This window comes from Pochonia chlamydosporia, chromosome 6 (genome assembly GCF_001653235.2).
Source record: "Pochonia chlamydosporia 170 chromosome 6, whole genome shotgun sequence".
NCBI lineage: Eukaryota > Fungi > Ascomycota > Sordariomycetes > Hypocreales > Clavicipitaceae > Pochonia > Pochonia chlamydosporia.
Window position 1 is genome coordinate 551,670 of NC_035795.1, and position 23,350 is coordinate 575,019.

At 48.9% G+C, this 23,350-nt stretch overlaps 7 protein-coding genes across 7 annotated transcripts; 2 read left to right on the forward strand and 5 right to left on the reverse strand.

Moving 5' to 3' along the window:
* Positions 1 to 188: 188 nt before the first annotated feature.
* Positions 189 to 5,928, reverse strand: VFPPC_09786 (TFIIIC transcription initiation factor complex subunits Tfc3; the record flags this gene model as incomplete). Its single annotated transcript, XM_018288261.1, has 2 exons — positions 189 to 5,734; positions 5,862 to 5,928. The coding sequence occupies 2 exons, from the start codon at positions 5,926 to 5,928 to the stop codon at positions 189 to 191; spliced, it is 5,613 nt and encodes a 1,870-aa protein (XP_018141134.1).
* Positions 5,929 to 6,710: 782 nt separating this feature from the next.
* On the reverse strand, positions 6,711 to 7,757 carry VFPPC_09787 (peptidyl-prolyl cis-trans isomerase b protein; the record flags this gene model as incomplete). The annotated part of the gene is made up of 4 exons (XM_018288262.1): positions 6,711 to 6,907; positions 7,007 to 7,158; positions 7,220 to 7,346; positions 7,430 to 7,757. 4 exons carry the CDS (start codon positions 7,755 to 7,757, stop codon positions 6,711 to 6,713), a joined length of 804 nt encoding a protein of 267 aa, XP_018141133.1.
* A 560-nt stretch (positions 7,758 to 8,317) lies between these two features.
* On the reverse strand, positions 8,318 to 9,322 carry VFPPC_09788 (urease accessory protein UreD; the record flags this gene model as incomplete). The annotated part of the gene is made up of 2 exons (XM_018288263.1): positions 8,318 to 9,218; positions 9,282 to 9,322. 2 exons carry the CDS (start codon positions 9,320 to 9,322, stop codon positions 8,318 to 8,320), a joined length of 942 nt encoding a protein of 313 aa, XP_018141132.1.
* A 4,091-nt stretch (positions 9,323 to 13,413) lies between these two features.
* VFPPC_09790 (rRNA processing protein (Ebp2)) lies at positions 13,414 to 14,794 on the forward strand (the record flags this gene model as incomplete). Its single annotated transcript, XM_018288264.1, has 3 exons — positions 13,414 to 13,623; positions 13,687 to 14,374; positions 14,469 to 14,794. 3 exons carry the CDS (start codon positions 13,414 to 13,416, stop codon positions 14,792 to 14,794), a joined length of 1,224 nt encoding a protein of 407 aa, XP_018141131.1.
* A 1,151-nt stretch (positions 14,795 to 15,945) lies between these two features.
* Positions 15,946 to 17,868, reverse strand: VFPPC_14653 (MYND domain-containing protein; the record flags this gene model as incomplete). Its single annotated transcript, XM_018292421.1, has 1 exon — positions 15,946 to 17,868. The coding sequence occupies one exon, from the start codon at positions 17,866 to 17,868 to the stop codon at positions 15,946 to 15,948; it is 1,923 nt and encodes a 640-aa protein (XP_018141130.1).
* Positions 17,869 to 19,760: 1,892 nt separating this feature from the next.
* Positions 19,761 to 20,774, reverse strand: VFPPC_09791 (hypothetical protein; the record flags this gene model as incomplete). Its single annotated transcript, XM_018288265.1, has 1 exon — positions 19,761 to 20,774. One exon carries the CDS (start codon positions 20,772 to 20,774, stop codon positions 19,761 to 19,763), a length of 1,014 nt encoding a protein of 337 aa, XP_018141129.1.
* An 845-nt stretch (positions 20,775 to 21,619) lies between these two features.
* VFPPC_09792 (cation efflux family protein family) lies at positions 21,620 to 23,076 on the forward strand (the record flags this gene model as incomplete). The annotated part of the gene is made up of 2 exons (XM_022428674.1): positions 21,620 to 21,883; positions 21,973 to 23,076. The coding sequence occupies 2 exons, from the start codon at positions 21,620 to 21,622 to the stop codon at positions 23,074 to 23,076; spliced, it is 1,368 nt and encodes a 455-aa protein (XP_022284233.1).
* Positions 23,077 to 23,350: the final 274 nt, after the last annotated feature.

Below are 23,350 nucleotides of genomic sequence, written 5' to 3' on the forward strand. Positions count from 1 at the left end.
AGACTCTTGGAAATTACTGGCTGCACGCCGATTCTCTCTTGAGCCAGTGTATGTGCAAGTGAGGTTATCATCTACGGCAATTATTTCATCTGTGGTGACCATTCTGCCTGGAGTATTTGTTCAATGGTATGCTCACAGCAATTATAAACAAAAGCATGTTGTTTCCGCCCGACTTCGACACCACTGTTTCACTCTCGTCGAAGCCAGGGCACAACCAGCCACCACCATTCTCCGACTGCAATTCCTACGCCATCAGCGAAGTCTGTCAGTACTCCAGTCTCTTGACCCCACTGGACAACAAGCTGTGCCTCAAACTCATCCAAAATCGGGTTCAAAGCAGCGCGGATACCGTCAATATCCATGGATCCACGAGTCGCCAAATTGAAGCAAAATGCGCCCAGTATTTCTGACCATCGTCGATTGTTCGGCGCGCCAAAAAAATCAACCCATTGAGGTAATTCTGCGTTCGGGTTTCCACAGGGTGGTCCTCGTCTATGAGCTACCTGAAGGACATCAATTTGATCGTTATAGAGATAATACTCTGCAGGCATGGCCTCCAATTCAAAGTGGTAGTAAGATTTTGGGTATTTCCGGCTTTCATAGTTTCCAGGCTCGAATCCAAAAGGAATGTTGGGCAGGCTTGTAGCAACCAATTTAATTCTTCCAGATGCATTCAAATTCGTTAGAGCCATCATAGCCCCGTCGCTTAATGTATACGATATTCGCATCCTTTCATGCTGCCGGAATGAAGCATCCATCTTAATCTTGAACGCTGCGGCGTCGTCAAACTTGGAACTTTGGGCCATTTTGCTGAGTGCAGCGACATAACCTTCGTTGAGCCGATACGGCCGGCCACCCAGAGGGGGCCTCTTACTTTTGCAAATAATCTTCTGCCTTGTTAAAAGCTCAATGGCTTCTTTGAAGAGCGCCGACGTCCTCTGCCTGTTGCCAGGAGAGAGCGTGAAGAACTTGTCTCTAATTTCTCGTGCGGTATACTTCCCATCTCCCATGCTGCACAGTGACTTGACCCAAGATCTTGCAATGTCTACCTCCTTTGATTGAGAAGCATCGATTGGGGTCTTGGTGTCGCCATCATTTGCAAAGACTCCGGGAACAGCGGTTACCGCTTCAAATCTTGAGAAAATAGAAGCCTGAGTGTGGAAGAACCGCTCACGCAAATCCTCTCCAGCTGCTTTGGTAGTTTTCAGGTCGAAATGGGCACTTAACACTTTCTTGGAAGACGGGATCTCGAAGCCTTCTTGGCGCGGTAACTGAAGAGCCCATCGGATCAATCCTGGCCAGTCGTAATCTTCAGGCTGATCAAAATTCATCATTGGTATTTCGTTTCGTTCCAATGCAGTGATACACCTCCCTTGGAACGCCCTGGTGAAATTGGCGATGTATGATCCCTGCTGTTTCCTTGCTTTGACCCAGAACTTCCTCAGGTCCCTAAGTTTCGCAGTTGGAAAAATAATCATGAGCAAGCCCCAGTCGATGGCTTTATCTGATCCACCCATCAATGTTCGGACAGCAACGAAGGCTGCTATTAAGTCGTCCACTCTATTGAATGGATAACCCTCCGGTTCATCTTCATCCATATCAGCATGGCTGAGTTGCAAGCCGGGGAGAGGTGTTAAAGCACGGGTAGTAAGGGCCACACGTTTGGCTTTGAACACTGTATTCTCAGGCCGTCGATTGTTAGGAAACTGAATTATGTCAGACTTCGGAACTTCAGCAAGTTCAAATTCTTCATCGCTTGATGACAGCCAAGCCACATCAGTAGCGATCGCGCCTAGGGAGTCTGATGTCTGAGTAAGTTGTTCATCTTTCGGCCAACTGAGATCGCGATAACACGCAGAAACCGAAGGAGATGGCTCTCCCAAAAGGTTGATCCAGAGGTTGTGAGGACCGGCTGAGTTACTACAGGATTGCTTGAAAACAATTTCCCAAGATATCTCAAGTTCGAAACACGCCCGAAGCTTATTTATGAAATTTTGGTGGTTGGTGAAATTATCTCTAAGAACCAAGCCTTTTGTGCTGTTCAAACTCGCATGTCGTTTTTCAATAGCTTGAACGAATGCTGTCCATTCAAACCACTGGGTATCTGGCATCCATCCGCTCACGGTAAAACTGCCGCCAACACGCTCAAAATACTGAGTATCCAAGTATTCCCATGCTCCATTCTGGCCAGAAATAGTTGTGGAACGACAAAACGGCTCTCTATTTCGTGGATTTGCAGTCGGGTCAGGCTCTTCAGTGGCGGCTTTTGTAGAAGCTAGGAGGCGTTTAACCGCACGAATAGATACCGGGGACGAAACACGGGGTGCATCCTGGCCTAGAAACGTGTTTGGCTGGAGGAATTCTACTGTCATTGTTGACGCCGCCTTTGGCAGAGTATGAGGGTAGTCTTGAAACTCTGGGTAGAAGCTGGATTCTCCTGTCATCGACGGACGTCTAATGTTTTGTTGCGTTTCGGTGATGTGGAAGCTAAAATCCTCCATGTTCTGCCTTGTGTCAGAGAACCTTTGCCTCTTCACCCGTTCTCGAGCATCCGACACTTGCTCTTTTTTAGCAGCAACTTGGGCGACATATACAGGAGCATGTAGAACAGCCACCTCCTTAGCAAGCAGCCTTCGGCCACGTCCTCCCCCTTTAATCTCAGGTGAGCGTGTATCTCTTGCTAGGGTGGGCTGAGCATCGGACCTCTGGGTCGCTTGCGCATTCTTGACTGTGTCAAGTAGTCGGAGGGATTCTGGAGAGAATGCATCAACGCCAGGTAGAGTGAGCAATTGGCACTTCGCGAATGCTCCAGTGGAATCACGAAAGACATGCCAATGTTCCATAATGTGTCCGTCCTTGATTAGGCTGGTGACTGCTGCCTGGCACGCGTCTCTGTTGGGAGCCAGAATCTCCGGGTGACGTGCATTCCATGTTGCTATTACATGATCCCAGAGCAACTTGCCACCAAGAAGAACACCATGCTGATCGCTAATCATTTTCTTTATTATGTGGCGTATGTCAGGTTGATCATCATTGATTTTGCTTCTTTTCCCTTTTGACTTTGATTGAGCCTTTGGACGTCCTCCTCCCTCGGAAGAAGGTCGTGCGTCTCCCGGCAGTCCCTCCGGCGGACGTGTTAGATCGCTCCCACCATGGACAATGGCAAGACAGGGTTGAGTTTGCGGGAAGGTGGCTGCCTTGGGTGATTTGGGACAAGAACCTGTAATTTTGGGGCTTGCCTTTGTCGCCCTAGGCTCAATTGTCCCCGCCAGTTTGCTGGTACGTCGATTACTGTTGTCTGTGATGGGAACCCGTCGAACCTGTCGGGGGTGTCTGGCTTCGGGTTGGAGGAGCAACCCTTGCCTATTCTTCGGCACCGAAAATCTAATAGGTTGATCTAGAGCAGCCGCAGATCTCTTCCACGATTTGACTGTCATCGAAGGGGAAGGAGGAGCCTGTGGACTAGAGCTGACTGCCAATTGGAATTGGCCTGCTGTAGGGTCTTCAGCGGTTGCCTTTCTTCGTCTCGTGTGATGGACGACTGGAGATTCATCAACATTCCCCTCTGCCAGTTTCCGATTGCCTCGGTCCGAGGACGCAACTCTCTCAAGCGCATGTATCGAATCTCCGTCCGGAGACTCACAAGCCTCGGAACTGATAATTGGCTGTTCCTTCTCCCGACGACTCGCCTCTTTCTTTGCGGCTGTATATTGAGGGTTGCAAGACGTCTGGGACCTTTCAAGATGATATTTAAGCCCAATATCGTTCCTCCAACTCCCACCACACATATCACATGTCCAAGGTCTGGATCGCAGACTCTCAGTCGAGGCTGTGTTTGGCGGTCTGCCGCGTCCTCGTCCCCGTGCCTGGCCTCGTTTCCTTCCACGGCCCGGTCGAGCGTTAATTGGCGATGACTTGTCTATTCCGTTGTGCACTAAATCGTCGTTGAGTACCTTATTAGGTGCTTTTTCTTCCAAGATCTGATCATGGGGAACTAGCAATGGCGATTCCTTTTCACGTACAAATGTACGAGATCCAAGACCAATCGCTTCCTGAAGTTCTTTGCTCGGCACATGAAATGTGACAATAAGACTTGTGTTCCGAGGCGACATGCTATCGTCGCTTTCAATGATTGACTGATCATTTCTCTTTGTGATAAAGTCCTTTGGTTCACTCCGCTCAGACCTTTTGGGCCGCCCGCGCTTCTTTGGCTCGCCAGATGTAGAACTCTTGGGTTTCACTAGCCCACATACGTGTGAGATCGCAACATCGGCAGCAATAAACTTTGGCTTGGGTGAAGCAAGCCCAAACCAGTGCATGCATGCTGTGGAGGCTGGGCGGTCTCTGCCAGCGCTGTTGATGGGATCCGCATTCCTTGCCAAAAGAGCCTGTGAAATATAATATCGATACGATGCCACTTTACCTACTCTTATGTGTTCGCTCTGTAGTTGAAGATACTGCAAGTTCGACGGTTGGACGTTGGATGTCGCCATGCTTGTGGTCATACTCGAAATATACCTGTTAAAGGTAGGACCCAATGTTAAGGCGTAAATCTCAGGGTTTGTCAGGCCAACCACTTCAAATAATCGAACCGACTTGACGATTTTCTGGGGTAACGGATCATCGATTGACCATGGAGGAGTCTCACCCAGGCGTGACCCATTGACCTGTGGCACGTCCGGATGCGCGTCCAGGTCTGCCCGGTCGACTATGCCTAGCAGAGCGGTCTTCATGGGTTTGGTACCACGTTTACCCGTGGCAAGAAAAGTTGACCAGTCCCTTGGACTGAGATCTTTGTTGTACCTGACGCAGTCCTTGAACACCTTGTTGTCCAGTTTGGCAGCCACGTATTGAATGGCACCACAAGAGTTCAGGAAACGGCAAATCTTAGATACAATCTTCATTTGCCAACGCAAGCCCAGTACACCTAGCTTAGCTTTGAGATCTCGTAGGCGCAAAACACCCCATTCTTTTGTTGTAGCCATAATAGTGGTAGCTAGAGCATGGAAATCCATAGATTCGCCAGTCCAGCGTGTGTGCCACGGAACAGGATCGAGATTAGCGGCCAAAATTTGATGGGTGAGATTTATCTCCTCCTCCTGCTCAGCAACTTGATCATCAGTTTCTTTCGGAAGAGGGGGAGCAAATGACTTGAGCCAAAGTTTGCTAGTTTTTGTCCCTCTAACGAGAGTCGTTCTCTTCACAATATAACCCTTTTTCACAAGAGAGTCTGTGCGCTTCGGGACGGATCGTTTGTCTTGGGCAACGAGACGTCCTAGATCGCCTTGCAATATGCCATCACTCTTGGTCGAAGCGATGCCCAACAGTAGGAGCCACTCAGAACGGGGGACTCTTTTGTAGTTGACTGAGTGGCCTGTAATTGCCTCCCACATGGTGTCTTCAGAAACGTAGACTCGAACTGCGGAAAAAGTCGGGCCAGTTGATGGGCCGCCTAATTTCGATGATGGATGTAATGTTCCACGATTTCGTCCTTGGGTACCATCAGTGACGCTGTCTTTTCCGGTCAAACTCCCGCTTAAGGCCAACACTTCTCCCAGAGATAGGGCATTGTAATTCCTGTCATATCCCACGGATACATCAATCCTTGTTACGAGCCAACTCCAAATGGTAGCAATTGCATGGTCTGAAAGGTTTCCCCCATTGTCTCGATGTCGTGGGGCAGAGACACTGACAACCCCTCTGATTTCCTTCACAACATCATCGACAGAACATCCTGAGAAAAGCAAGAGTTAGTGACATAGCTTCTAGGACAGCCTATGTACCATTGTTGACATGTGACAAGCAAGAGCCAAGCCTTCGTGCTAGAGTTAACAGATTGAAAAGCTGAGCTTCAGTCTTACCTGCTTCGCCGGCACATGATATGATGATTAATAGGTGTGAAATTAGCCCCTCGAGCTCCCAAGCCATATCGATCGAGTTGAGTGAGTTCTCATATTGAGAACTAAATGAAATATTATAAGAGAAAAATGTAAAGAGTCAAACCTCTGTTTGTGTTGCCTGGGAGTTGAACAGGCGACCAATCTGACATCCAGGTTTCTGATGCAGAAACTGAATGGCCTAGACAAAGATGGCATTGGGTGTGGTCAATTTCTGCCTGGGAGGACGATCGCCCCACAATAAAATTCCAACCTACCAGACCTCGTTCCCGTCCACATCCAACCAATTTTCTTTAGCCCACCAGGACAGTGTATTAGGCTAATGTTTTAGTCTCTGAACTTTGCTGGGGAAAAGGGCATGCTAATTACATGCAACAATAGAAGTCAATACAACAGTCACCTAGAAGTAGTATATACCTACCTACTAAGGTAGGTAGGTATGTAAGGTAGGTGTTTGTTGGAGCATAACGCACCGGACCTGAGCAGAAGCTGGCGGCGCAGCTGAGCAACATAACTGCATCAAAAGTTCGGCCTCACGTGACAACCAGCGTTAGACTCACCCTTTCGTACTCCGTACACCATTCGGCGACACGACTTCTCTTCCGATGGGTTCGTCCTCACAAACTGCTACAGGAAATGTAGTTCGAAAAAATATATTTCACAGTCGTATATTCTTAATTTATCAATTTTTCTTCAGCTTCGACTCTATTGTAAATGAGCATCCCAGTGCTCGCCATATTGTTACATGTTCTACATACCATCCAATTACCGGGCAACGAGCTGACGAGATGCCAATTATGCAACCATGGCATCCTAAGCAATCGATTTCTCGGTATATTCTCTGCTCGAGGACTTGCGGAGGCGGATATAAAATAGAGCAGCAACAACCACAAACCCAAACAACCCCAATTTCTGCAACCATGACCATCCTTCAGAGGGACTGCCTCCACCGAGAATGTCGTTTTCGACGGGTGCGACGCCGTCGGCCCAGCCAGCTGAGCCGTTGAGGCCTGGTTATTCCCACACGTATCAGCACCGGCTATGGGTGAATTGAGGGCAGTTTGATTCGTGAAGCTCTCACGAAGGAACTTAGAGCTCAACATGAATACCTTCAGGCGGGACCTCAAGTTCACCGCTCTTAGCGATTTTAACGGTCTCCACGGGCTTGTCGCCTGACGAGGTCTTGGCGTTCTCAATCTTCTCGACAATATCGTAACCCTCGAGGACCTCACCGAAAACAACGTGACGGCCATCAAGCCAACTGTCGCATAGGTTAGCGGCTGTTGTCGCTTCTTGCAGATGTGACATGTGTGTTTGCTTACGATGTAACAACGGTGGTGATAAAAAATTGGGAGCCGTTGGTGTCCGGACCGGCGTTCGCCATGGACAAGAGGCCTTTCTTGGTATGCTTGAGCTTGAAGTTTTCATCCTTGAACTTGGCGCCATAGACTGCAGGGGGGGGGGACGTTAATTAGTCAATTGATCAGATTGCAGCGGCCACAGCTTGGGAATTAATTTTCAGTCATACTTACTAGACTTGCCGCCTGTGCCGTCACCCTTGGTAAAGTCACCGCCTTGGATCATGAATTGCTTGATAACGCGGTGGAAAGTCGAGCCCTGGTACCCGAATCCCTTCTCACCAGTAGCCAAAGCACGGAAGTTCTCTGCCGTTTCCGGTACGGTTTTCCCGTAGAGGCCAAGGACAACACGTCCCAATGGCTTGTCGCCATGCTCGATGTCGAAGTAAACTTTGTGGGTGATCTTGGGTCCCTTGGCCGCTTCTGCTGTATGGGAGAAAAGAATCAAGCCAACTCCAATTAGGAGGGCGAAGGAAGCCACGAGTCGCTTCAAGTTAAACATTGCGTATAAAAATACCTAGGTTCCTAGGCAGTCAAGGGGTGCGAAATGAATCGATTTAGGTACGAGGTTCTGATGAAGGGGAGGAAGGGGCAAGGGAAATTGACTTGGGGTGGCGGAGGGATAATGGAAGGACACTTGTGCATTGTAAACTCAATGCGTCTCAAGCTTCCCCGCTGCTGATGGTAGAAAGGGTCCATGCACTGGCGTGCTCCAAAGCTTTATTACTCAGCTTCAAGGTGTAAAGGAGCGCTTCGATTGGCCGAATCCCGCGAGACTGTGCATGTGGCTTCGGCGGGACTCTGGTCTATTGTGGGGAAAAGGTGATGCCAGCCTTCATCGCACATAGCACCATGTTACCAATAGACATAAACCAAGCTCAGTACTGTAGGTGTTCATACTTTACTTTATTTACTTTTGTGTCAGTGATGACAATCTGATTGTAGATGATCTAGGATATAATCACTGTTTGGATGGTTGGGTATCGTAAGCGCAAGAAGAACCACATCTCGTCCACACCAATACGCCTTGTTCGGTAAGTGATGATTATCGGTCAGGCGTCGTTACGCTGACGGACCGCTGCGCCTCTGGTGCTTTTTGCCCTGAGCATCAATCTTGGCCTGTTCATGCTCTCTTATCCTCCTGTACGCTTCAACGACGTCACCCCTTGCCGCTTGGAGCTCCTCTCGTCTTCGCAAGCTCCCTGCAGCCCTGGGAATGTTGACAACATCAACTGCTGCACCTGCTACTTCCAGCTGTTTTCTTTTACTTTTGTGTAGAAGCTCTGGTGGTGCTTGTGCAACATCATTGAGGCCAATTTTTGTTTCCCCTCTCTTGCGTATTAACTCCAGCCATGGATCTTCGTCTTCACCTTTACCTCTGTTCTTTTTGGATTTCTTCCTGCTCCTCGCCCCACCAGGAGCCGCCCACTCATGGTCAGCAAAGATTTCACTGGATTCATTATCCAGTTCTCTTTCTGCGGCCAGCTCGCGCTCTTCTTCTCTCTGCTCCTGTATTTTGCGTTCTTCGTCCCGCCATTGATCGTAGAGCTTGTGCATTTTCCGCTCTTTGCGTGTACGGTTTACCTTTAGACCAAGTGAGTCTTTACCATCTTTTGTTTTCGTCTTCGTTGTTAAACCAGCCACTGGCAAAGCGGCGTCTACTCGGGCAGAAAAAGATCTCATATCCTCTCCTGGCTTGATGCGGAGGTCTTCGGTCTGAGTATCCAAAATTTTAGGCATTTTCTTAATGGCTTCCCCATTGTCGAGTCCAGATCTCGGCCTTTTTCCTTGCGCAAATGCCATTATCCGTCTGAACGCTCGGGGAGCGTCGTTGCTTGTACGGTCTTTCCCTCGTGGTTTTCCTCGTGGTTTCCCTCGTGGTTGATCTGTAGTTTGTTTGCTGTTTTGCCTTCCAGACGAAACGGGTAGCGGCAGAGCCTTCTGCGACGGAGGCAGCTCAAAACTGCAATCTCGATTAGCCTTGGCCGCACGCCAGATGGGCTACAATTTGGACACATGTACATACTCATCATCATCACCTCTCTTCCTCTTATGTTTGTGGGGCATTGTAGGCGAACTCGACAACGATGAATTCGAGGCTCGAAGAATCTGTAGACGATCGATTTGCAAGCGTTTTCGATTCAACGCAGTCCCTCGATGGTGGTGCCAGGCGTGGAGGTGAGAGTAGGTCTTTACGATCAGGATTGAAGAGAACGTTGAAGGCAAACTGATTCAGCTTTTTTTTTATGGCGCTTGGGCCATGTCAGTTGTCGCTGTGTCCCGCTCAATCGACCCACTTCCCGACATGATCCACCAGACTTCCGAAAATAACTGGACCATCTAGTTACTCCTTCGACAGATGAGCAACATGGGTGCCAGATAATAACAACCGTCACAACCTATTGAGGTTTGTTGACTAGGGCGCATCAGCTATTGCACGATAGCACAGTTTAGAAGAGTTTTAAATACTCTGTAGTAATTTAAAACCTGTCTTATTGTGGATTCACTATGACCAGAAACCGACTTCGCAGGCGAAAGGGACCAGAGCACTGTCAATCGCCTACTGCGATATCTTGGTTTATCTCTTTTCCTGAGGTAAATGGACCTGCTATAGATGCCTCGCTGCGGGGAGGCAAGTTTCGAAATTATATAGACAGATACCAGCTTAGTTCGCGATGGCTGCTGCTAAACTGAAAAGTACCTCGGCTTAAACCGAAGGGTAACCGTAAGCCGACCATACTTACGATGCATGCTGTATTCTTGAGAAGAAGACTTAGGCCTGACGCCCTACTGCCCTGTCCCCGGCTACAGGCCATTGCACCCTGATTGGCTTGATCATCCCATTGTGCATAGAAGCTGGCGATTTGTGATGTTTCATTGACAGGAGGCAGGGCGAAGTACTGAAGAACTTTCTGCCTTTCTGCACCTTACCCTAGAACAACCGACCAGATTACTACATTGGGTGCGTTACAGTACAGTACAACACAGCACCCTGAAAGCTAAACATTGATTGTTTCATGTCTTATGAACATTCAGACCATGCCACCACAACCGGCTTAAGTGTTGAGCCATTGTCTTTGACACATTGAAACTCAACCAAATACCACAAGGAAACCCAATGGTTTAGCCGTGGCGTTCTTTCAACGTGACACACCATGCATCTGTATTACTTTACCCCTGTGTCGTTGTCATCCTTGTGGTCAGAACACATGCAAGGCTGGATGGTTTCATCGCCGTTCTTCTTACCATGCCCGGGGGTGTAACAGAATCCATCGACATCTCACCTTGCAAATTCGCCTTCTAGATACCTGCCAGCGGTGCTGGCCAGCATAAAGAGGATTCCCACGAGATATCTATCAGCTCAAAGTGTATACAAAGGAATGACGCACCGCCAAGGCCAAACAGAGGGTCACGACTCATGATTTCCATAATCGTCTCCCAGATAGCGACACTCGGAGCTTATATTAGACGATGAGCGAATACGTGGACATCATGTTGCGAAGCTTTCGCTGGAGTCGGAGGAACTTCATTTGAACCACGGGACTGTGAAGATGTCTCATCGCCAAGAGACCTGTCAAGTACAGCGCTGTCCCGCACCGACAAGTATTCTACTGACAGTATCCACCAGTCGGATACGCGACGAATCATTCACGCGCGGTCATGAGATCTGTCTCGTTCAAGAGTGTCGTGCCTCGTTCTATCTCATCGGTGGATCAACACGGAAGCGAAATTATCGTTGTTGAAAACATCATCTGAAGAATTGTCTCGCGAGTATTACTGTAGCATACCGACATGAAGCTAAGTGCTGCATGATACTGCAGGATACAGTATTGTACGATACCTACAACACTACGGATACTACGTAATACTGTAAACGTATAATTTTTACTGTAGTATGTACTGTACAGTACTGGGTAGTCGTAGCAAGTCTTCTCGGCCTTTTGCCCCTTTGGCGTTGGGTGGCGCAGAGAACAATACTAAGGTGAACAATGTGGTTTCCCCATGAGGCGGCAAATAGCGCCATGATATTGCATGGCGCGATCACGAACCCCTGTTAAGGGCAGGGTGCAGAACGCACAGCAAACAATACTATACTTACTCTGCTTTGCGGTTGATGCGGAAGAACCATACTGCTGTACTGTACTGTACTCACACAGTTCACTGTACTCTACAGTTCAACGGTGCACTACTTGCAAAACACTATTGTTCTCTACTACTGTATACTTGTCGTAGAATGGGATAGGATAACGAAAAACCTGGGATTATGTGATGATGGCTAGTGCGGCAGCAAGTTCGACGTCAATGACCCTTGTGAGATGGTTCCTGTATGTGGCTATGGCAAACGTATTCTTTCGTGTTGGCTCCGTCCAACAATGTACAACAATATCAAGCTCCTACCATAGGTATAATGCCTCTAATCCGCCACGGGCATCACACTGCCTGGATTAGTATTGCCCGCCGGAGCGCCTATGAACCAAGACTGTGAGAGCAAGAGCCTCTAATATGTATAAGTATCCCAGAAGTTCCCGAAAGAAAAGTGTCTAGGAGCTCAAACCACCATAATCTAATTCTTCAATCACAGATATATTCTTCCTTGACACTATATTGTACTATACCAAGTACCAACTCGAACCATCATCAAAATGCCTGCCACCGGAAACGTCAAACCTTCCACCAAGAACGAGGAAGTGGCCAGGTCTGGAGGCTACCAGGGCTGCACCGTCATGTAAATGCCTAGCCTAGACGTTTACAGCTCGGAAGCGATGCTTGAATTTCCAATACGAAACCCCGAAAACCGTTCAAGTCGACAAAAAAAACGCGCACATGAAGAAGTGTTCATTAGGAATGACACATTCGTATGAAGTGATGATGGACACGCAGGGCATGGACCACGATTACGTTTCTGTTTCACCTCGCACATCTCGAAAACGGCACAGGACCGTTGTTCGGATGCTTTTAATACCGTTCTTCGCTACCCACCCAAATTTCGGGTAAGAGATGGAAGGAAGAATAGCCTCCTGGTGTAAGAGTATGTAACTGTACGCTTACCAAGGGAGTGTTCATATAAGATATCTATATTTCTAAATCAAGGCCACGTACAAATTTTGGCAAAAAGAAACAAAAACAAAGTAAAAGGGGACGAAATGACCTGGTGATCGCGCGTAGATGACAATTTAGATGCAGTAGATGGATGTGTACCGAGGTCCTCATTGGCCGCCGAGGCGCTTCGAATCAACCTCTATGGGCAAGTCTACCAGAAACGAATTCGGTGAAACATCCAGAAACTCGAGGCTTTCACTATTAGCGAGACGGAAAATAACATCTCATGGCCCTGGATATCCTTGTTCTCCGCCTAAGCTTGCTTATGAGTCTAAAAAGTAGTTGACGCATGCACTTAACGGTTGCAAGCATCTCCCTAAAGCACGAAGTCGCAGAGCAGGCATTAGTTCCAACGATATGGCTGTACGGTAGGTTGAAGTTGAGTACTGCTCTTGACCTTACTCATGGCACAGGATGGAGCGGATCACGGCTCAACTTTCTTGTTGAAGCACATGACTACCGTACATGAATGCGTGGATAGATCTATTCACGCTGATACTTCCTAGCTGTCATAGCACCGAGTAGATATCATAGCACCGAGAAACAAAGCCTATGTGATCTTTTCTGTGGACATGGGAAAACAAAGTCATCACTGAACTCGGCCAATTGGCCTGTTATCAGAGGCGTTGTTTTGATAATGGTGACTTCTTTCACATCCTAAGACGTCAAAAGACTTCCTTCAGTGGTGTCCAACATCAAAGAAAGTATCGCATGACAGGCTACCGATCTGTAAAGGATCTTAGACCGACTTTTCATGGGGCCTAAAGTAGGCTTTTAAGGACTTTTGTTCGCAATATTTAGTTCTTCGAAACATGAAAGCTTGAGGGTTATCGCAGTTCTGCAGCTGTACCTAGGTACCTACCTAGGTAGGTAGTTGAACTGTCAAAGGCAGGTATTTTGTGGGTCGCTGGTGCAGGGCGGTGAGATTTGTCACTTGGCAGAATTTTGTAAGTTTTTGGCAGTCGTGGAAATTTTTGGCAAACTGCCCACCTCAGAAGCCGCTACTCACCCTGCTGCTTCTGCATCCCCCAATCTGTAACGGTAAAGGTGTACGAATCATGGTCACAAAAAGCAGATTACGCCTGGCAATTGCTGCAGAGAAAGGCGTAGATTTTAAGAAGCTTAAACAGCAAAAGAAGCACAAAGAGGCTCTAAAACGCAAGGGCTCGGGGGCATACCCAAGCGGAGTTGATCTGGGCGGGAAGGCAGAGGACAATGACGACGAGGACACTGCTGATGAGCAGAGTGAAGACGATGAAACTGGGATTGTTCGTTTTGACATAATTCTACAGCGCCATTTGAGTGGATTGATGGACTGACACAGCTTGCAGGTGAATCTTGGAGCCGTGGACGAAACAGACACTTCGGACTCGGAAATTGAGATGGAGGAAAAATTTAGTAGACACGCTTCCACGCAGAAGTTGAAGAGAAACTCGAGGGGAAACGACAATAACGACGACAACGACGATAATGAGGAGGAGGACGAAGAAGAAGAAGATATCCCTGTTTCGGACCTCGACGACCTCGAAGACGAAGATAAGGAGGACCTGATACCACATACCCGACTCACTATAAATAACACATCTGCCCTCCAGGCAGCTCTCGATCGTATATCCATTCCTACAGACACCAGCGCGACTTTTGCGTCGCATCAATTAGTTGTGGCTTCGGCTAATACTGCCGACTCCATTCCTGATGTCTCTGACGATCTGCAGCGTGAGCTTGCATTCTATTCCCAGAGCCTAGATGCCGCCAAGGAAGGTCGCACTAAGCTCCTTGCAGAGGGAGTGCCATTTTCTCGCCCAAAAGATTATTTTGCTGAGATGGTCAAGGAGGACGCCCACATGGAGAAAGTCAAGGCCAAACTGATTGAAGAGGCATCCGCCAAAAAGGCTGCTGCTGAAGCACGCAAACTGCGCGACTTGAAGAAGTTTGGCAAACAAGTTCAAGTAGCCAAGCTGCAAGAGAGACAGAAGGCTAAGCGGGAGACATTGGAAAAGATTAAGACACTTAAGAGAAGTAAGTCTGCCAATAGATCATGGTGGCTCCACCAGCACGCGCCATAATTTTTCTAATTTGGACGTCGATGCTAACGTTGTTTGCTATTTCTTAGAGCGCCAAGAGTCAGGGAATGACATGAACACCAACGAGGCAGACATATTTGATGTCAGTGTCGATCACGAGCTTGCCAAACATTCCCAAAAACACACTGGTCCTGGGGGAGGCGGCCTTTCAGCCCAAAGGGTTAATGCCAAGCGCCAAAAAAAGAATGAGAAGTATGGTTTTGGTGGGAAAAAACGACATGCGAAGTCTGGAGATGCCATTAGCTCGGGGGACTTGTCTGGGTTTAATACGAAGAAGATGAAGGCTGGTGCAAAAGGAAAGCCAAAATCATCCAGGCCGGGAAAGAGCAGGCGCAAAGCCATGAGCTCAACATAAGCATTTCCATAGTATCCTAATTTGGCGTACGCCGCCATTTTGGATTGTTCATTCACCCTCATGTAATTGTCACCGATGTCATTTGGCCATAGGCGCCGACTTGATGTTAACTTGGCTTTGAGTGAATGGCCATTTTCTTCCCCATCAACGGCTTCGTTTTCAAGATCAGGTGTCAATCCAAACGAAAAGTGATTATACGTGATCAATGGGATATGCCAAGGTACGAAAAGCTTGCAATATTATCATTACCACCTGTGTGCCAAATAACGATTTTTCAATTGTAGTGTTTCAGCAACTTGTGTATGTCAAGAACAACCAACGACCCTCGGACTTTTTCTGCTCGGTCCACCCAAATACTATTGGTTGAGTCTTGAATTGTAGACATGGGTTAGAATAAGAACATCATAATGTCGTTTTTCCATTCATCTATGACTCAAAGGAAGATATAAGAGATTCTGAATAGTCCTGCATCTCTCCACCTATCGTATACTACTACTTGCGACTTTGCCCCATCACATGTTCCGTCTGTATTCTCCCCTCCACGGCGGAAAATCAATCTTCAACTGTGGTGAGCACTTTCTCCTTGCCATTGTGCCTTGATGACGGTCCTCGTCAACCATATGAATCTCTCAAGCCCATTGCGTTAGACTCAAATAGATACTTCGAGATACCCAGCCGAGCCAGCCCCTGGTATCTTCAACAAAGCTTCCAAGGAAGAGTTCGTTGCCGAACTTGCCCATTGCCCAAGGTTCTGTTCAACCACCAAAGTTTTCTGTCTCCGTGACGGGTATGATGAAGTAGATACTGAATTCCCTTTGTATTTCATATATAATTTTTTTTTGGTCCAGCTACTGTCCCATGCTGCGAATACTGAAGAAGCCATGCACACAGCCGATGCAAAAAGCCAGCTTGCAGCGCACAACAGTAGAGTTGGCTGTTAAGAGAGCTAGGAGCTGAAGGATAAAAAGAAGACAATAGGATGCGATGCTAAAATGCCATTGTTCCACCTAAGACGCCGTGAAAACCCGTGGTATCGAGACGCGATGTTGTGCGCTGATCAAACGCTTTGCTTTGCTATGCAGTTGCAACCTTTCCGCAGACCATTGAAAGAAAACAATTAAAATATGTACCTGTGCGGTCTTGTCATTGGCTTATTGCGATGCAGCGACGCACCAATGGCGATGGAAAGCCCATGCGCTTTTCTGGCATTCCTTACTGCAGTATTTGGTACGACGACACCGGCGACACTTCGCAAATTGCCTTGTGTACTCTTCCCACTTGCCACATTGGTAATAGGCACACTGTCGAATGCCACCACGAGTATCGTCCTTGCGGCAGAGATTTCGCATAACAACCCCAGCCCAGTATTGCATGTCAGTGCTGTGATAACGAACAGTAAACTTTTCTACGAGAGGAAAAAGGTTGAAATCGTTGGGCAGTAGATATTCCTCCTCGGAGTCCTCAGAATCGTCTACATCCGGCGTTTCTTCCTCTCCATCAAGAGCCGCCAAGTTTGTGCCCAAGGAAAGTTTTGGCACTATATGGCTCTTTTGGAAATATGACCGCAGCCCACAGTATTTAGAGACGTATGCCAAAAGTTGTAGTGACATTAACACATCCTCTTCTCGTGGCATGACGGCAAGCATCTGCGCGGTAGGAACAACATGTCGATCCAGTAGATATCGAGGCACGGTCGAATGCGGCGCTGGTTGTTGAGGCGGTGTGACCATTGTTGGCCGACCCGGAGAAAGTCCCATTGGTGGAACAGGTGTTGCATTCGTCGTGTTTCCCATACTCCCGTCCATTGCATTTCGGTGCGTGATGTTGAAAGTGCCAGGGTCTTGATGTGTTTCTGATACTGTTGGAGTATTTAACTCCAGAGATGAACCTGCAAGTATGCCCTCCCCATCCTCCATAGAAATATCCTGGATGCCGACAGTAGACTGCATTTCTGTTGTACCAGCCATATCGGCATCGGGTGATTCATCAGATGGCATACTGTCGGCATTCATGTCGTCTGTTTCAACAGTAGAGGTCTGATGTCTAATAGATGGTCTCCTTCGAGGTCTATCAGAAGCATCTAGCGCGGCTGTCGCAGCAGCAGCTGTCGCGGCCGCAGCGGCTTCTGCGTTTACAGCTGGGGCAGGCCGCACAGTTGGTGAACGCAGTTGAGGTGGGGGGAGTGGTGTCGTGGGTGAATTAGGTTGGGATGCATTCTCTCCCTGGCCAAACAGGGCCATTGATGCCAAACGATCCGAGTCACGAACAGGTCGCACGAGGCCGTCGATGTCCTCCATAGCTGATGTTGGTACAGCCAGAGGCTGCAAAACGGCTCCGGCCGAAGCCGTGTAAGCATGCCGGGAGTCACTCGTTCGAGAAGTGTGCCGGTGACGGCCAGCAGCCAAGGCACTTCGCTCTGGTGTTGTGATGGTAGATTGCGATGCTGCGGCTGTGGGCTCAACCATCGACTGGGCAGTGATAGATGATGGTCCAGCATAGCTGGCAGACACATCAATGGAAGGAGGAGGGCCGTGCCGTCGGGCAGTCCTCTGGTCGGGCTCGAGGCGGGCGGATCGATTGGTGAAGGAAGTCGCTGGTTTGGAGGAGCCACGATGGTCATGTCCCCGATGACGACGGTGATGATGTTCGTGGATCTGTTTTTGGCTGGCTTCTTCTGCCTTTTCGCGACACTTTTCAATGATTTTGATATAGTTGTCAAGTATGGTTGCGATGACTGGTACCATGTCGGCTTCGACCACTCGAGTTCGTACGTTTTCAGTTCCTCGGACGCCGATGTTAACTACACATTGAAATGCAAGATTCCATTTCCACATGCCCATCATGTCCGTACTCCGACCTTGCTTCAATATGCAGACGAGACGTTCGATGCCTCCATCGACGGTTAAAATGTCGCGGATCCGAGCTGAGGAGGTGGTCAGATAGGCAAGGTGGTTGAGAGAGTTGATGAGTGGCAGTGTGGATGTGCAGTCGAGAGCTCGGCGGTCATAAAGAGCAGTTGTGATGCCAACAGACGCCTTGTTGACGTTCGGAATGCTGAAATTAACTTCCCTCATTTTGGTGAGACTGGCCCTTGACTAAGGGGAGAAAACTTGTGGTGGAAAGGGTGATCAGACGCTGAAGCCTGCTGAGGTTAGGTGGCAGGCGAATAGGGAAGCCCCTCGGACAGAGGGGCTCAATAAGTCGACTGTAAAAGCCAAGCTTGTTGCAAAAGGGTGCTTGGAAGTTGAAAAATCGATGGATGCTCGATCGATAGCAAATGATGTTGTGGTAGTTAAGGTGGTAGAAGCCTGGAGATGCGGTCGGGGTGACCGAGTGGCGGCTTGTCGCCGAAGGCACTTTGATGGCTAGCAAAGAGCAGCGCTTCACGACAGCCTAGGTGCGTCTAAGCAGAAAAATGCTGCTTATCGAGACTGATGATGAGGGGATGTAAAAATCGAAAGTATGCCGTTGTCGTGGTCGGGTGCAGTAATAGCGCAGGTCGACTGGGTGGTGTTTCAGGCAAAGGCTGAGTTCGAACAGGACGGAAGCGTGGGAGGAGGCGGCGAAGGGAGCATGCAACATCAACGGGGAAGGGAAGAGGGAAAACGATGCAGCTAAACTAGCGGCCGCTGAGTAGACGAGTTCGCGTAGGGACGATCCAGTTGTGACGGCTGTTGACTGAAAACCGTTCTCAACGATGGAGCAGCATGAGGAGCAGAGTAACTTTTCCGGCTACCGAGAGTTTGTAGATGGCGCGCCGTGGCCGTGATGCGGGAGACGGGGGTGAGAAGGGGGCAAGTAGCGAAGGGGGAAAACGTCGAAGGCGGGTGGAGGTTGGACAAGGAAGCTGGGCCTGACAGCCACCTAAACGACAGGGAGATCTCTGACGCCGGCCGGCACTGGCCAGCATCAAACTCCAGGGAGTAGTAGAACCGGGCCACTTTGCGTCTGATGTCTCATGTCTGGTCTCTATGGTCACTGGTCAGGCCTACTTCAGTCTGGTCTGTCCCATACAGCGCAGGCGTGTATGCCGTTCATCATCAGTGCCATTATTGATACTCTCCATGTCAGGTGCACATCCCTCATCAGACCGCTGTTGGAAGTTGCGAGACGAATTTGGCCAAAGATATCAAACAAACTGATGGTCCTAAGAGGACCAGGCTAGACTCCCGCGAGTATAATTTCAATGTTGACATTTGAATTGACCTCAGCTGTATCTCTGAAAATGGTCAGCGGTTCCAAGGATCTCGTGCTGTCTGGTGCTTGAATTTTTACGGACGATACAGATTCAGGCGGATGACGCCAGGCTGTATTCCCAACCGGGCCAGGCTAATCTCTTCTACAATCTACCCACCTACGTACGCACCCAAATATTTCGCCATCGCCTCAACTTTGACTCATTTGTTGCAATCCGGACTCCATTTATGGCTTCACGACCCGAGAGCTTTATGTTCCGCGGGTGCATGCCTTCCACAACGCGCAGTATTTCAAATTGGATTCCTCCATACTACAATGAGCGTTCTGTTTCCAATGGCTGTATCAACATGCAGCATGCGCGTTGGTTCCGATCATTGGGCTTCATCTGAGGTACCTTGGCACTCTCAGCGTGAATCAACAACTGGCTACAGAGCTCGTAGTCTATTGGCTACCCCAGTACGCAGCTGGTTCCGTTGAGGCGTTTCAAACTGCGCAGGCCCTTCCAAACGGAGCTGAGCGTGAGATAAGAGCAGGATTGGATCATACAGAGAGCCCCTTCTTGTTGGCGACCATCGACGCTTCTTGGACCTATTGAATCTAATACGGCGGAGTATATTATGCACTTAGGTATCATAGAAACATCGTATTCAATGCTAGTCCCAACGCGACCATTGTCCTGGGCTTGTCGAGTGTCGGTAGTTAACGATTGAACCCAAGGAGACTATGTCAATTAAATAACGGCATCAACGCATGCTTCCTTCCAGCTCGATCAGTCGCCGCTGATTTTGGCATGTCGGAAGTATTTCATACCCACCCAAGCCACCACAACCCAAACCCAAGCCATGACGCCTGTTAAGATAATGAGTGCTGGATAATAGCCGACTATAGGTAGAGTCTCGTCATCTTCGAATTCTGGCGGCGCATAAGGCGTCTTGCCCACGTCCCACGCCCACTTCCAGACATCTAGACAAGATCCCATGCCAATGACGAAGACGAACCAAGTCACAGTAAGAACAACCCATCCCCACCATTCAGTCTCAGAGTAGTCCCAGTCAGAGTCAGGAGGAGGGAGCGCTGTTGTGGACATACCACTATAGGATAGAGGCGATTTTGTCTGTTGAAATGATCTCCGGCGGGGAGTTGTTGTCCGGTTGGCGTAATACGAGTCCGACCCAGATGACACAGATAACGTAGAATGTATGGCGCTTTGGTCATGGGGAATCTGCAGTAGCTCCTCCTCGTCAGTCGTCGAGTTATAAGAGTTTCGTCCTGGGCTGAGTTGCTCTTCGTTTGCTCTACTGGCCATGACGTCCATCGTGGACTGGTTGGTCGTCGACCTCGGTGGCGGTATATCGGCCGATACCGTGCGATGTGCGAGATCAGATGCCTTGAGACCTAGGGCGTCCCGTTCCAAGAGTGTTGTAGCATCCAACGACGTCCCAACCGATTCCGCTTCGAACGTAGTGATATGTGAGGTGTCGATGGTCAATGGTTTGGAGTCCCGCTTCTCCCGCTGTGCGCCGCGCCCTAGCAGTGCTACCTTTCTAAGGGACCCTCGTCGACGTCGGGTCTTTTGCTGCTGCGACACTGTAGGGAGTGAGGAGAGGGTGGCGGCCACTGGAGGCAATGTGTCGTCGTCGTCCTGGTCTAGACACGTCTTATGGTCCGCAGATATCCTCATGAAAGGTAATCTGGACAGCAGTCCAGTGCTGGAATACGCTCTACCACGCGCTGACGTTTGCTCTACCTCCTCACATAAAGCATCGCCCATACTGTCGTCCATTGTGCGCAATACAATATGTTCGAGTGGCAACAGCATCAATGTTGTGACTGTCCTGGTCGCCTCTGGCAGACTGCGACTCAAGACTGTTGTGAAAGGCCGGTGGTACGGACGAATCTGCACTCGAAGTTGGTGATTCTTGACAGGTCGTCGGGGGCCCGATAAACAAATCCAACCAAAGTCTCAGCGCGTCACTGCGCACCAATACCCAAGCTGGGAGTCAATGTTACGTTCTGTCGAAGCACTATTTGTGGATATGCTTGAATGTCTAAGAAAAAGAGTCTGAGAAAGCGCGCCTCTTTCTAGGTGAGTCGGCTACTAGATCATTTGGCGCATTATCGGTGGACGTCAAACCAGGCATTGAGTGATGTCTGGGAAGGCTCAATCCGCCTTGTAGGTTGTACATGTAGGGGAGGTGATATCCAAGTCCTCTCATTATTAGTGTTCTTGGAACATGCGTCCTCCTTGTTGCATTCGCCAACAAATCGAGAGCCGGCCCACTTGTACTTAATGGCCCTTTCAAACTGCAACCAATTACATGTGAGCCCCTGAGTCTACTCAGCGTGATTAGGCCCGCCCCAGCCAGCATGCATTCAACCACCCCACAGCCCAGAATCCATCAATGGCCAGTTGAAGTGCAATCGTCCTGCCACATTCTACTACCTCAATCGCGATACATTTGCCGCGTCGGCTTTGCTATGAAAATTACTAACGATTCGATCCGATTGACCCATCCGAGTCGCAGAAAATTCCGTCGTCATTTCCGGCAACTGCACGGCTTCATTCTTAACGATCCGATCTATCCAGTTACCTTGGAACAGAGTCGGACAACTGGTGCAGCTGGGCTTATGGAGCCAGGCGATACTGATTACACTTATTGCTCATCTACTCCGCGATTAGATCTTCCACCAACCGTAGTGGTGGACGATATTGATCCTTTACCCAAGCAAGAACAGCCTGACGATTCTATCGGGCGACTCGAATCACGATTTCTTGCGCCTTCAGCCGTCATGGCGTCAGAGACGCATCCCATAGACATTGCCACCACTGGTGCTCCGCATAATCCATTCAATTTCCAAACACAGGTGATATCTACATCACCTGTTAAATCGGTATGACCTGCCACGCTACACCCATGTTAAAATACACCAAATATCAGGAACAATGTATATGAGGCGGTAACTGACTCAAACCGTTATAGAACATCGGCCAACGTCGTGGCCACAGGTATAAGCATAGCAGCATCTCAGCTCAACATCAAATTTTCCAAGAACCGCCGCCGAGACCCCCTCCTGTCCTCCCAGCGTCACTCCCCATTCCGACACTCTCAGAAGCATGGAAGAGTATGCACAAAGAACAACGCACCAGACTCTACTGGAGTATGTGCCACCTGACTGTTGCTATCTTTATCTTCTTCAGATCTGAGGGATCTCTCTCTGCTATGGCTTTGTCTCATTTGGTTTTTTTCGACGCTGGAAGCGCCGCGGTATGTGTTGTTGTGGAGGTACTAGGAAACTTCGAAGTTTGGCGACGTAGCAGCATACGGCACCCTTTTGGACTAGAGAGAGCCGAAGTCCTTGCTGGATTCGCAATGTCCATATTTCTTCTCTTTGGAGGCTTCGATCTCGTATCTCATAACCTCAAGCACTTTTTGGAGACATTGGGTACCCATGAGGCGCACCACGAGCATGCACATGGCCGAGTGTCAGCCAGTTCAATCGACCTGGTAGCTGCTGTCGCCATTGTCAGCACCTTAGTTTCTGCCTATGGGCTGAAGAACCACTCCCGTATTGCCAAGGTTATGAGAGTCTCCTACCTGGCCGCCCTCCCAAGCATTCTTTCCAATCCGTTTCACTTTCTGACCTTATTCTTCTCTTTGATTGTTGCGTTATTGCCCCTGTTATCGATTTCGCTGTATACTTGGTTAGATCGATTAATCTGCGCCACTATTTCAGTAGCAATGTTCAGTCTTGGTATGCGAGTCGCGATCGCGCAAGGTCTCATGTTGCTGATGTCTTATGGCGGAACGAATGGAGACTTGGGAGTGACATCCGTGCTGCAAGAAATTGAATCAGATATGGCTATAACTCGAGTCGAAGAGTCTCAATTCTGGCAGGTTCACTATGGTTTATGCATGGCTAACCTAAAAGTTAGTGTCGTGAGGGGCTGCGACGAGGCTGCTGTTAGCAAGTTGCGGAATCGGATTTCATCATTAATCCAAAATAGACTTGGGGAGGGTTATGGCGTGGGTGGTAATATACGATGGGAGGTCACACTACAAATACACACCAATGCCAGTCTTTGAGAAACCTCAGAGCAACTATATTGCAGCCTCTGCTATTCATTGTTTAGCATATCTCAACTACAATATTCTTCTTCCCGCGTCCGTTTAGCCGCCAAGACTTTCTCGGCTTCTCTACAACATTGATCATATGTACAAAGGGTGAACTTTCCCTGTTTATTGGTAGGTCGAAAATTAGCACTAGACACTGACAACCGTGGTTACACTGTACATTTTAACATGAGAAGGGTATCCTGGCTGTCAGAGACCGCCAACTAGCTATCTGTGGGGGACCTAC